The 12,607-nt window shown below is 39.7% G+C and overlaps 1 protein-coding gene across 3 annotated transcripts in view; it reads right to left on the minus strand.

Moving 5' to 3' along the window:
- Positions 1-405: 405 nt before the first annotated feature.
- rassf8b (Ras association domain family member 8b) overlaps positions 406-12,607 on the minus strand; it is a 32,135-nt gene continuing 19,933 nt past the window's right edge. For all 3 annotated transcript variants that reach the window (XM_041780793.1, XM_041780792.1, XM_041780794.1), the window contains 7 exons: positions 12,204-12,554; positions 11,911-12,116; positions 11,579-11,782; positions 11,372-11,446; positions 9,145-9,267; positions 8,340-8,460; positions 406-6,862 (listed from right to left, as the gene is read on the minus strand). In XM_041780793.1, the coding sequence (XP_041636727.1) occupies positions 6,747-6,862; positions 8,340-8,460; positions 9,145-9,267; positions 11,372-11,446; positions 11,579-11,782; positions 11,911-12,116; positions 12,204-12,554 (1,196 nt within the window). In that variant the 3' untranslated portion in view covers positions 406-6,746. The remainder of the gene's footprint in view (positions 6,863-8,339; positions 8,461-9,144; positions 9,268-11,371; positions 11,447-11,578; positions 11,783-11,910; positions 12,117-12,203; positions 12,555-12,607) is intronic.

Raw genomic sequence — 12,607 nt, forward strand, 5'->3', positions numbered from 1 at the left:
TGCAGTTCTCCAGATGTTGTTCTGGGTTCTTTTGTGACCTCCTGGATGAGTCATCAATGTGCTCTTGGAGTAATTTTGGTAGGCAGGCCACTCTTAGGAAGATTCAGCACTGTTACAAGTTCCATTTGTGGGCAGTAGCTCTCACCATGGCTTTGTAACCCTTCCCAGACTGATAGATGTCAATGGCTTTATTTCTCATATGTTCTTGAATTTCTTTAGATGTTGTGTGACTTTGAGATCTTTAAGCCTACTTGACTTTGTCAGGCTCTATTTAGGGGATTTCTGGATTCAACAGTTCTAGCAGTAGTCAGACCTGAGTGTGGATAGTGAAAATGAAGTCAGCTATCCAAAAAATGAAGTCAACAAAATTCAGCTCAAAATCAAACTTCTTCACATTTGCTTTAAATATATTTTATTCATTTATTTGTTAATTTACATTGCTCTTTGATGGTATTTTCCCCTCTTTTATACATAATGGCTGACTCAAAGAATAAAATCTGTTACATTCTGAAAGCTAAAAACAAAGTAGGTACATTTGTAAGTAAACAATACAAAACCATAACATTTTCATACACAATCATTTCTCTCGTCTAAGTGTTGAGTTAATAGAAGTCAGTGATGTTAGCCTAGCACAGAGTACTAACCAGCAGGCTGTGTGAAGTGTAACGTCATGTAAACAAGTTTAATGAGGATTGCCATTCAATATTTTCTCTCTTTATCCATGGAAGGCAAAAAATGCGTGATCACGAGCCAACAGAAACACTTTCCTTTTCAGACAAAAGCTACAATTCTCCCAGAGCCAAATTATGACTTCACTCAACGCTTGTTGTGTTGTTTCAGAGCCAATGCTACATGTTAAACTTGTCAAACAGCCGCTCAAGTTCCTGTGTGAGGAAATAAAGGATTTAACTTGTCAAATGGCTTGAGACATCATGAACAGCATTTATCCATAATTACTTTCAGCCCATTCTTGTCTGGATAATATTCCATTTTGTAACATCCCTGAGCCACACATTTCTGAAATTACTTTCAAAACCACTTCATGGCTCTTTTCACAATTGCTCCATTATTGCATTTGTATGTTAAAAAAAAATGTCATTGATGGCACAACAGAAATTGGCAATGTCTCAAAGACAAAAGCAGGAGTAAGATGTAGCTAAAAATGTCTGTAAACTTTTGCTAGGTTAAAAGCCACATGGATGTCTTTAACATCCACTTAAAGACCAATTTATTAGATACACTTACTCAGCTGGTCCATTAGCATTAGTTCACTTAAATCAACTTTTTTCTCCGTTCTGATGCTCAGTTTGAACTTCAGCACATTGTCTTGACCATTTCTACATGCCTAAATGCATTGGTTGCTGCCATGTGATTGGCTGGATAGTGAGCCTTTGAACAGGTGTACCTAATGAAATGACCTGTAAGTGTACATTGCCCAAAGCAAACTTAAAGCTCCTGTGAAGGGTTTCAGCTGTCTGTGAATCAGACTGAAATTTATAATAATGTGCCTTTATGACCTACAAAAACAAACAAGCCACTTCATATGCAGACTGATTATTTCTGTGAGGCTTTTCCTGAAGCCCTGAAACTGCTGCCAGGGGGTAGGTGTCAAACGCCACTAAAGAAAAGGACTGCATATTTTATAAGAAGGAGAGATTCACAGAAAGAGGACACATGCAGGTCAAGATAAGTAAAGTAACAAGAGGCATTACTTCGTCCACAGGGGGCGCCAAACATCACAAACCAAAAGTTCCACACAGGAGCTTTAAATTAAAAAAAAAAAAAAAAACATCTAGACAATGATATGCTGCTTTTGCTAAAATGTTAATGCCATACACTGACCTGTTGGCCTGCTCTTTACCAAAGCTCAAATCCCCATCAGTGTAAATGTCAACAAGGCAGAAAGGGACACAACAAACCCAAAATAAAATTAATCTCCACACCCTCAGTGGCCTCTAATTGGGAGTCAAAATAAGACCAGTCACACATTACTGCATGCACACTGAGCTACCTATTGAACGGCAACATTAAAATCTATCCTCTCTAGCACTCTGCATATTTCAGGCTCCAATCTACTTAAAAAAATAACGTCCATAGACTGATGTGATATGTAGACCGTATTTACATGATCAGTAATGCATGCCATGACTCAAACGTCTCAGTCAGACAGAGAAACATCAAGACTCCAGATGTCGAAATGACTGTTATAGAGCAACTTCTGTCTCAAAAACATATCTGATGATAGTTTGCACAGTTATGTGAATTCCTCTGGTCATCCTTGAACTGCAGAGCAAATATGGAAGAAAGATCCCACAGTACTGATTCCCGTGGACTCAAAAAGGGTCAATAAGGTTACCTTGACAATCATTTAAAAGCTCTGGTTCATCTGTCTGTCTCCTGTTTTTGTTACTGTCTAAAAGCCAGCCTGTGACACCTTTACTTTGAAAACAGAAATAGTAGGACAAAATTAGCAAATGCGGAAGAAAATAAGTGTCAAAGTTGGAGAAATGACAGTGCTAAAGTAAATAAATAAGTAGAAATGCATCAATTAATTAATACTTAGTAAAAAAAAATACTTGAGGGAAAAAAACAGGTATAAAAAGTTAAAGTACCCTCTTGATAAAACAATTTTATTCAGAATGTGATTGAATGAAAATACTGGTGTATTTTAATGTTGGCCAAAGCATTATTTAAACTGATGTAAGTGTAAGACTTCTTATAATTACACATTCTGATTTCTTCACAAATCATGTAGTAATTGACTCTTTAAAGCTCTAATAAGGAGTTTTCAGTTATGGAACAGACTGAAAATAACTCTTTATGGTGCCAGAATCAACACACTTAACACTTATTGTTCCACACAGGAGACTGAGAGTAACTGCAGCTATAGTAAATAATGTGGAGTGATTGGTACAATGTGACTGTATTCAAAATTGCCTCCTATGCTAGAAGTATGTACTAATTTGGCCAAAATGCCATCTTCTGTTTGCAGAATGGGAAAAAATGTGAGATCCACAGTTTGCCAAAAATACCCCAAAACAATCTCCAGTATGCACAGGGCCAATCTACCTGTTTGCCAAAATTCAAAGTGCCAACTGGTCAGGAGTTGAAATGCCAGGCAGTAAGTGTGTACACATAACAACAGTATTATCATTATTAGCATTAGCTTTTACTCTGTTATATTTACATTTATAGTGTAGTGACACGTAATATGCCAGTGAATTTACTTTATCTGAGTTGTTAAAAGGTTGAACATGTAAGTGTTTAACTCTTTGAAAAAAAACATGAAAATCCAAATGAATGACTTGTAAGCTATTGACAGATCATGCATGGATGCCACACTGTAGCAGTGTGACTTCCATTTCAGACTGGGTGTGTGTTTGCAGCGTGACGCTGTGGTGTCCAGACATGTAGGATGTGTCTCCCTAATAGTGAATAAACCACTATATAAGTAACTTGAGTCATCGTATAGCCTAACTGTGCCTGGAAAATTTCAGAATAAAAGCATTCTATCCGAGGCTTTTACTTTTTAAAGTACAAACCAGAAATGTAATCTGACAATTTTTGATCCACCATGACACATTCTACCTAGGTGAAGGGGTGGAAAAAATACAGAACATCTTCATCAGACTCCTTGGCTTGTGGCTTCATTAAGGTCGTCACTTTTTCATGTTGCTCTGAAAAAGGATTTTCTCAGATTCTCCAAGACAGTCTGGCTGCAGAAAACTTGCACACCTTTACTGGAGAAGCTGCATTTGTCAGAACCAAAATAGATGCTAAAAATTTCAAAATAAAATCGGAAAATACCTCCTGCTAGGGTTTGGGTTACGGCTTCAGTAAGTATTAGGATACCAAAAGTTAACTGTCAAAACCCTCACCTGAAGAACCTACTTACAAAACATTTAACAAAGCTGAGTAAACATTCTGCTTACAGGAAAAAAGGTTGTCCTCCATCAGAACACTCTAATATAGCTAATGTAGCTAAGGCTAAAATTAACAAAGCTGTGTTAGCTATGTAGATAATGTAGCTACATAAATAAGGTAGCTCAATCTAACACTAATGAAGCTACGTAAGCTACGTAGATTACATAGCTAAAAGGCTAAATGTAAAGCTGAGAAGCTACGTAAACTAAATTGGTAACTTAGTTACATAAACTGTCAGATTATGCGATGTTTGCTAAAGCTAGACCTGTTTATGTGTATGCAAATCTGGCTTGCTTTAGCGTCGTTAGCTTTAGAAGAAGCTTCACTGGCTTACATAGTAACGTAAACTACATACCTGGCAAAGCTATGTTAGCTTTAGCTAAAGCTAATGAAGCTTAAGTGGGTCATCATTTGTGTAACTACTAAAACGGGTCTACTTTATTTAATCCCAGATTAGACCAGACCAGATTAGCTTTTATTTTATTTATGAAAGGTTGCTTAGCCTGTAATGTTTGTGATGTGGTTGTTACATGAATGTCAGGCTTTGTTAATGGATGAAGTAGAATTTTGAAAAACTCTAAAACATAGTACCAACAAATTACATCCTCTCTGTTCTGACAGATGCAGCATCTCACAGTGGTGGCATGCGAGAGGGCGTCTGAGATTCGTGGTCTGCAGCCAGACCCCACTTGGATCTCATGAGAGGCGGGGTGCTCACTTGGGCAGTCTGAAAGCCTTGACTTGTTAATGCATTGTAATGGATGCTGAAATGAAAATCAAGCTGTGACCCAACTGTTCTGTAGTCGCCACACCCAGTCTGAAATGGCTGTTGGCCATTACTTCTTTACTTCCATACAGGAGCAGTCATACTGTATACTACTATTTCACAATAGTGTGTATTAGGCAGTTCTGAATACAGCCATGAAACACAAAAGAGATAATAGTAAATAAAAGCACAGAGGTGTTTAAAATTACACCAATTCTTCATCTGTATTCAAAAGTTTTCTGGTGTCAAAGCAGAAATTGCTCCTAAAATTGAGTTGAATTTTAGGATCAATCATTTTAACAACCGGCTATGGTTAGATATGGTTAAAAAAAAAGGCTGCAAATCCTAGTTTGACTAAACACAATATCCAAATACTTGTGGAATCGTAGTAAAAAAATATAAACTGTGAAGAAAAAGGTGTCTTATATTTGCCTTTAACTCCCTCTTTGTCACATTTTATCCTTTCATATGAAACTTCCTGTTCCATCTTAAACCATCTCAACATTCATGATTACCATTTTAGTTCATGGGTGTGAGCTGGAAACACATGAAAGGTACATTCATCTCACTATGTATATTTTTAACACTAGCTTTGGTTCATATGAGACATCTTCAGTTTGTTATATCAAAAAGATGATGGATGAAGACAGTGAAACATGTCAGGCCTACAATCTCAGCGGAACCTCGGATTAAAAAGTCAAGTCCCCTTTTTTGGAGGCATTGTTACAAAATCATATGCAAAGACATATTTCAGCCATGAAGAGAGATAAAACAAGGCAGGAGTAACTTTCACAAAGTTAACTTTCTGGATAATATAGGATTTGCTGCCACCTAGTGGTCAGATTGAGAATAAAACGTTACTGTTGGCATGCCTTCTAGGCTGGATGTGGTTTTAGGGAAGTTATCAGATAAAACAAAGACAAAACTGATTGCTCTTCATCAGAAAAAAAATAAAATTAACCACAAATATTCAAAGAAAATGTCATTTTTCTCAAGCTGCTCCATTTATCTTTCATTTCTTCATAATCATTTCCTTAACCAATTTTTGAACAACACAAAAAGCCCATATCTCTCAAGTAGGATTAACAATGCCTTCAAATGAGGTCCTGTTCACAAGACGTGACCCTTTGAACGTCCCCTTTTTCTGATACGCAGCTTAACTTTCTGAAATCATCAGTGTCACAAGCTGTGACATTTTTAGACATGATGGAGCCCATGGACTTCAGTTTTTATAGGCCCATACGGAGATATGACAAGTATGCCATCAGTATGACATGATCTTTGCCCTCATGTCTTACGCCTCCTTGTGTTGTTTACAAGAAAATAAATAAAGTATTAGGAGCATTTCCATGTAGAAAGTCAGGAGTAGCCATCTTCTTCTTGTCCAGCAACAATGTTCCCATTCAGTAACCACTTTTAGGACAGTCTCTCCTCTACTCAACTTCACCATTTGAAGGCAGCATAAACTGAATTAAACCTTGTGTGAAAGAAAAGGAGCCAGTGCTGAGTAATGCTGACATCAGTTACAATGACAACCTGAATAGGTGCTTGGAAGTATTCCATCTATCTAATATGGCGCATAGTTCAGTATCTTCCTTGAGTTCTTTTTAACATTATTGACACCTGGCTTTACAACACCAGAGTAAGGCAATCAGATATGGCAATGCTTATAGCACAGGTGTGGTGTCTGTGTTTGTGCATGCTCGTGCAATGGAGTACATTTACAAATGTCGACATTTTGATTCCTTGAATGATGATTCACAACATAAAAATAAAGTCTATCAACAAAAATACATCTGCTGGCTGGTAGTTCTTTCTTCACTCTGAAAATGGAGATTTGTAGACTTGAACAGTACATTTGCAAATGGATGCTGACATCACTTTGAGTCTTCGAGGATGGAAGAGGATGCAAAATGTGGTAAAGTTTTCTCTCAGATTGGTTTTCATCCTCTGTGTGATGTCTTTTGCAACATCTTCCTGCTGTTTCAGCAGTTAATTTTCAGGTCCTGGTAACATCTGTGGTGGGCAAAGAAGCAATTTTTGAAGGTTTTTGGAGTCAAACATAGATGCCCTCAGGGTTCAGGCTGGAGGAGACGGTGTTTTGAAGAGCGCGGAGGTCGCTGGGTAAGAGACGGGAAGAGCCAAGCCGTTTCAGTGAGCCAGATTCAACTTCTGTGGACAGAAACAGGAGAAAAATGTTAAAGCTAGAGAATGCTGCATGCTGAATGGCTGAACTGCTAATGCTATGACTAAAAATGTTCGAATCATATTATCAACAAAAGAAGCTGATTTCAGTGGGATTTCACTTGAAGACAGCCTGGAAAACTTCTGTCAGTGTGCAAACGCCATAACAGCTGTCATAAACAGATTACTCCCTGAGCATCACAAGGCTTTGATGAAGCAGTTGGGTTAATTTCATGCAAATAGTGTGAGAAATGAAGCCAGGGAGACAATTTTAAAAAGTCTTGTCTTCTGGTGTCCCTCCGAACTCTCGTACGAAATTTGACATCAGAGTATATAGTGAAGCTGGTGGTTTTCTTGTGATAGTTGGATGTCTACTGGCTAAAGGGTACATTTTATGGCTTTGGTTACTAGTTATAAACAAGAAAGACAACATCAGCTTTGTTATGATGTATTTTTTTATGTTTGTGGCGTTAAATTTGTGGTTTGGTCGCAATTTCTTGAGGAAGGTTACTGATTACTCACAGCAGCCTCCTCACTCTAACATCTGAACATATGCCATTGAAATGAATGGAAGATAGTTTAAATAGCTGAAAAACGTGAGCCGACTTTGAAAGGTCGCTGTGAGGAAATGCTGTAAGATATGAAATAGCGGAAAAACACTGACATAACCTTATTTCTTGTGAAGATTTTAAAGGTCGAATGAAGTTTCTCAGTGGAGCTAAAAAAGAGTTCTAAGGGCTGAGGGTCAAGCAATGTTAGAAAAAGACAGTTTTTAACATTCTACCAGTTTGTTTTTATAGTCCGAACTGTTCTGGAAATAGTGAAACATCTTTGGAGGTTTGGATGACATGTCTACAAAAATTCATTACAATAATGTCCTAATTGGCGGAATATTTTGACATTTGAATGGTTTAAATGGGTTGAATTTTGTAAAAGAAGAAACAAAAAACAAAAAAAAAAAGGGGAAAAAAGGCAGACGAGAAAAACACTGGGAATACTGACTCAGCACTCACAACAATTAAGGACACAACCCACAATTTGATTTAACCCTAAACTCTTCTCTGGTATAAACTCACTCACTCCCAGCATTGGAAAGCATAGTTCCCTGAAGGTTTAATCTTTTGAGTACACAAAAAGGATTTTCCTTCTGACTCATTGTTATACTTCTGCAGCATTTTTGGGACTGCTATTGATTCAGTCCGTGTAATGGGGTTAAAGACTTAAGCTGCTATGGCACAGCAGTCTCGCTTCAGCTGCGCAAATGCACTATCTTATGTGTCATTTCAAGGATGACCACATGGCGGCACTGTGCACAAACAAATGTGGAAACAACTTTGTTTATAAATGATGTCTTTAGGCATGAAATTGGACTTTTTGGGCATTTTAACGCAGTGATTTAGGGAGTAATGGAGTCTCTGTTAGTGTGTGCATGCTTGGTTATGTTTCTAGGAGTGTCTAGACGTGCCGTTGTTGTTGTTTTCTCCTGCAGGCAGCACAGTGACCTTGGTGCCGGTCTGCTGGATGAACTGCTGCAGGTTGACCTGTCGGAGCTCTTTCGTCAGCTGCTCCAGCTCCTGCTCTTTCTCCTGTCATGGAAAAAAACATCACAGTGACTAATGTGCATTAAAACATGGACACACTGGTGTGGAAAGACAGACTTGGACACAACTTTAATGCAAAATGTTCATCTTTTTCCTTTCTTACCTCTGATTTTATGTATTTCCTTTATAATCTGCTTGAAAAACAATAGATCAGACCCTGCTCAGTATCTCTCCAGAAGTCATAACCAAATGACGCAGCTAAAAAGAAGCTCCCAGATGATTACACAACTACAGGCGAGGGATTGTGTTCTTATTGAGGCCCCTCTCTAATCAGACGAAGAATGCTGTAATACCCTCCCTCCCTTCCCCTTCTCATTACTTCATGCTACCCACACCCTGCTGGACCTTGCCTGTGCAGAGAGTATTTGCTGCATGCGAGGATTCATTCAGCCAAAGATCCACTGTGAATCTCTGCAAAGCTAGAGATTAAAACTTGCTTTGCACAGCTAAAGAAGCATAGATTTCTATGATTCCACCTGTGTGCATCGGGTGCCAAAAACGGCAACTTTTTAATGAGTATTTTCAAAAACATACCCTCAAATAAAACTCCCACAGCACCCTCCTGATATACTCAAGTGCACACTGCCAATCGTGCTTCAAATATTTGAACATGTTGAAGCTATAGAGTTAAAAAATAGACAAGAAAAAAAAAGTAGGAGCTGATCTGACCTGTAATCTCTTGCTGGACTGGCCAAGTGAACGTTCCAATGCCTTGCAACTGCTTTCCAGCAGAGCGGTGTGTTGGCTTTGCTTTTCAAGTTCTGCACTCATTTTCTCCAGCTGCTCCTGCACCTGAAAATCAGAGAGAAAGCCAGAGAACTCATCAGAAGAGATGGGCAAAAGTCATTCATCCTCATAGAAAAGGAGTAGAAGGTTTCATCAAGTGTACGGATAGCAAAGTCAGAAATTGGTTGGTGCTGTGAACACATGAAAAGACAGCCTTCTTTCTTACTGATACAGGGGTTTGGACAGTTAAAATGTTTCTAATCTCTTCTAGATTCTAGCTTTTTTGGGCAGGGCCAAATGAAAACTCTTGAACATAATCCTACCCAGAATTTAAAGGTGGCACATCATACCCCATTTCACCTTTTAACACAGCCCCCTGTTGTCTAGATGAAACATCTGTGTCATTTTAGGTCAAAATACTCATCAAGTACCAGAGAAGGGGTTTTGACACTGTGTGAGCGATCTCTTTCTCAGAATGCCTAGTTTTGGCGTGAGTCTCATCAAATCCAAATCCGCGCCTTCTTCACCCCACCCCTCTCTCCTGTGGAGTTGCTGATATGAGCATAGCTGTCTACTTCCATGGCACTGGGTGGAGACACCAGGTGTGAGGCCAAAGCCAATTTCAGCTGTCATATTTTATGCTCAGACAGTGGAGGATCACTGTGAAACTTCATGGTCTTGATTTCACCTTCAGAGGTTCGGCAGATACTCCGGACAGTCAAACAAATGTTGAAAATACTAAAAAATTTAGTTTTTCTTGACATGTCCACTTCGAATTGCAATTTTTCAGGGTTGTGAGAGGTGTCACTCGTAAAAGTGGGTGTGGTTTTAAAGCACTTTCTACAGATGTCTAAAAAACCCTCTCTGTTTCAGCCCTTCTCAGAACGAGGTGTTTCTGTGTCTGTGGCTTTAAATGTTAATGAGCTGTCTGACTCCACACCTGACGCCACCCCTCCCAGAAAATGGATGTGGCTCCCCTGAGAGGACGATCAGGAGAGGAGGGCAGAACTTTCTTCCAAGCGGGGAGGGCCAACCGAACCTGGGGGTGGTGCTAACTCCCCACATAAGGTCATGAGGGGATAATCTGAGAGCTGCTTGTTTTAGCGCACAGTTTCTGAAAGGTGGAGGCGGGGGGAGTTCTGGTACTTGGAGGGATTGTGGACAGGCCAGGGGCACATATTTTTGTTAGAAAAGCCTGAAAAAGTTATTTTTGCATAATACGACCCCTCTAACAACATATAAAATAAATTGCAAAGGATTGTGGGACACGTAGATCCTTCCTCCTTGTAAAGAATTATGTACCTGTGTTGCCGTTCTTGAAGACCAGTCTTGCATCAAATCAAGTGTTTTATAGTCATGAGTACTCAGGTGGCTAAATAGCTTGGTTGATTCATTAATCGCTGTAATAAGGATTTGTGAAATGTCTACAAGGGATTTGAAAAACAAATTTTACTTCCTACTCCAAAGGGTTACTCATCACTGAATAAAATGGACAATATTTTAACAGGAGAGATAAACGCTAAAGCCAAACAAATCTTATGATCTACAGCTACGCCCTGAAGTCCAATGTCTGAAGGGATTTTGTTAAGTAGCATAAGTGATGATGTCCACCATCTTACTTCAAAAATGCTAACTGTAACTGATATGTTACAGTTGAGACTGAATAAATTTCGGTTTTGGGGTTATTTGGCCATAAGGTGGGGATAAAAGCTCATGTTAGGAAATGACAGTTTGTGAAACCTTTAATCTACAAAGTGGTATCTTTAGCTGACGTTGCCTTTCATCTTTTTTCTTCATTTTTGAAACAAATATCATCACGCTGCTTTATTTGAACAGTTAGACGTATAAAAGATATATTTGCTTTGGAAAATGTCAAAAAGTGACTTTTTTTGCAGCATGCTTACATAATAATGCTGTCTGACATCTAATCTGCCACAGCAGCAGTTTAAGATATTAAACAACAATGTAGAAAAAATGATCTTAATCCAGCTGCTCTTGTTTGCTTTTGTGGTCCACAAAAAGTTACCCGTTTATTTCAGTCTGTTTTATAACCAGCTAAAAACTCCTCTTTAAATGCAGTATTTCGCCATGATACTTCCTGCTCTCTCAAACTCTCTGTTTGTATACTGCCTTGTTATTACTTTAAAAACTAAATTTGACCAGACTTTACCTCCTCCTCATTGACCTTCTGGTTGAGCTCAGCCTCCTGCTGCTGTCGCTCCTGCTCCAGGCTTGCTTCCATAATCTACATGACATTATGATAGTAAATAAAATGCAAACAGTCCTCAAGTCAGCTATAACTGACAGCAAAGACAAAAATACTTTATATGCTGTTCAAAAATGCAATCTTAATGGATTCTTATGATCTGTAGCTGACCTGTATGCGTGATAAGTACTCTGAAAGCTTGGCCTCACAGTCACGTACGCCACCCTGCAGCTCCACTAGCTGCTGCCGGAGTTGCCGCTCACTCTCTTGCTCAATCTGAAGCTCGTTCTGCCAGAATTCTTCCTCCTCCATCTCTGCATCGTTCCTCCTCACCTGCTGCTCTAAAAGCAGCAGCTCTTCCTCTAAATTTGCCTCCTGGTAAGAGAAAATGAAACAGAATATAGCACCCAAATCAATGTAAATGGAGAAAAAGATGCTGGAAGGAGTAAATAGCCTTTCAGCACACATCTTTTGAAGTTAGGTAACAGTGTGGTTTTACTCACTTCACTGGTCTCGCCAGCAGCCTCCTCCCAGTCTTGCAGCTCAGCCTTGCAGCCCAGCAGACGGCTCTCTAGGGCTTGGAGTTTGTCTCTCTGCAGCTGCACTAGCCGGCCCAGCTCTCTGGCTGGACTCCCAGGTACAGATGATGCTCCAACACCACAAACCCTGTTCAGATTCAGGCTCACACCTCGCTGCTGAGTCTGTTTGGCTGGATGGGTGATAAGATATAAAAGCATAAAAAGAGGAAAAAATCTACATTTTCAGAGTGTACACACCTATAACAATAAAAATGTACCTTCAGCATCTCTGCTCCTCCCAAATATGTCCCTCAGACCCTTTGCCCCTCCAGTGAAGGTCAGAGATTTGCGTTTGGGTTCCCTTCTTTTGAGCGAGCGGTCAGTCCCTGACGGGCGGAGCTTGGCCAGAGGGGGCAGGCTCTGCCGGTAGAAGCCCCGCTCTGGAACACGAGCCTGCCCGTCAGATGTTGGCCGCTCGCTAATAGACGGGCCGGTTCGTTGGAGGATGAGCTGGACGTCGCTGGCATACTGACCCCACTTGTTGAGGGATACCACAGGGTTCTCATGGGGGGCCAGGTGACGTTCTGTTTCACGCCATTTTTCGATCAGGGTGTACCTGCCAGTGCGTCCTAGAATAAATAACACATTTAATACATGTGAGACCAAATTACAGAAATTTCTG

Source organism: Cheilinus undulatus, linkage group 23, assembly GCF_018320785.1.
Source record: "Cheilinus undulatus linkage group 23, ASM1832078v1, whole genome shotgun sequence".
Lineage (NCBI taxonomy): Eukaryota > Metazoa > Chordata > Actinopteri > Labriformes > Labridae > Cheilinus > Cheilinus undulatus.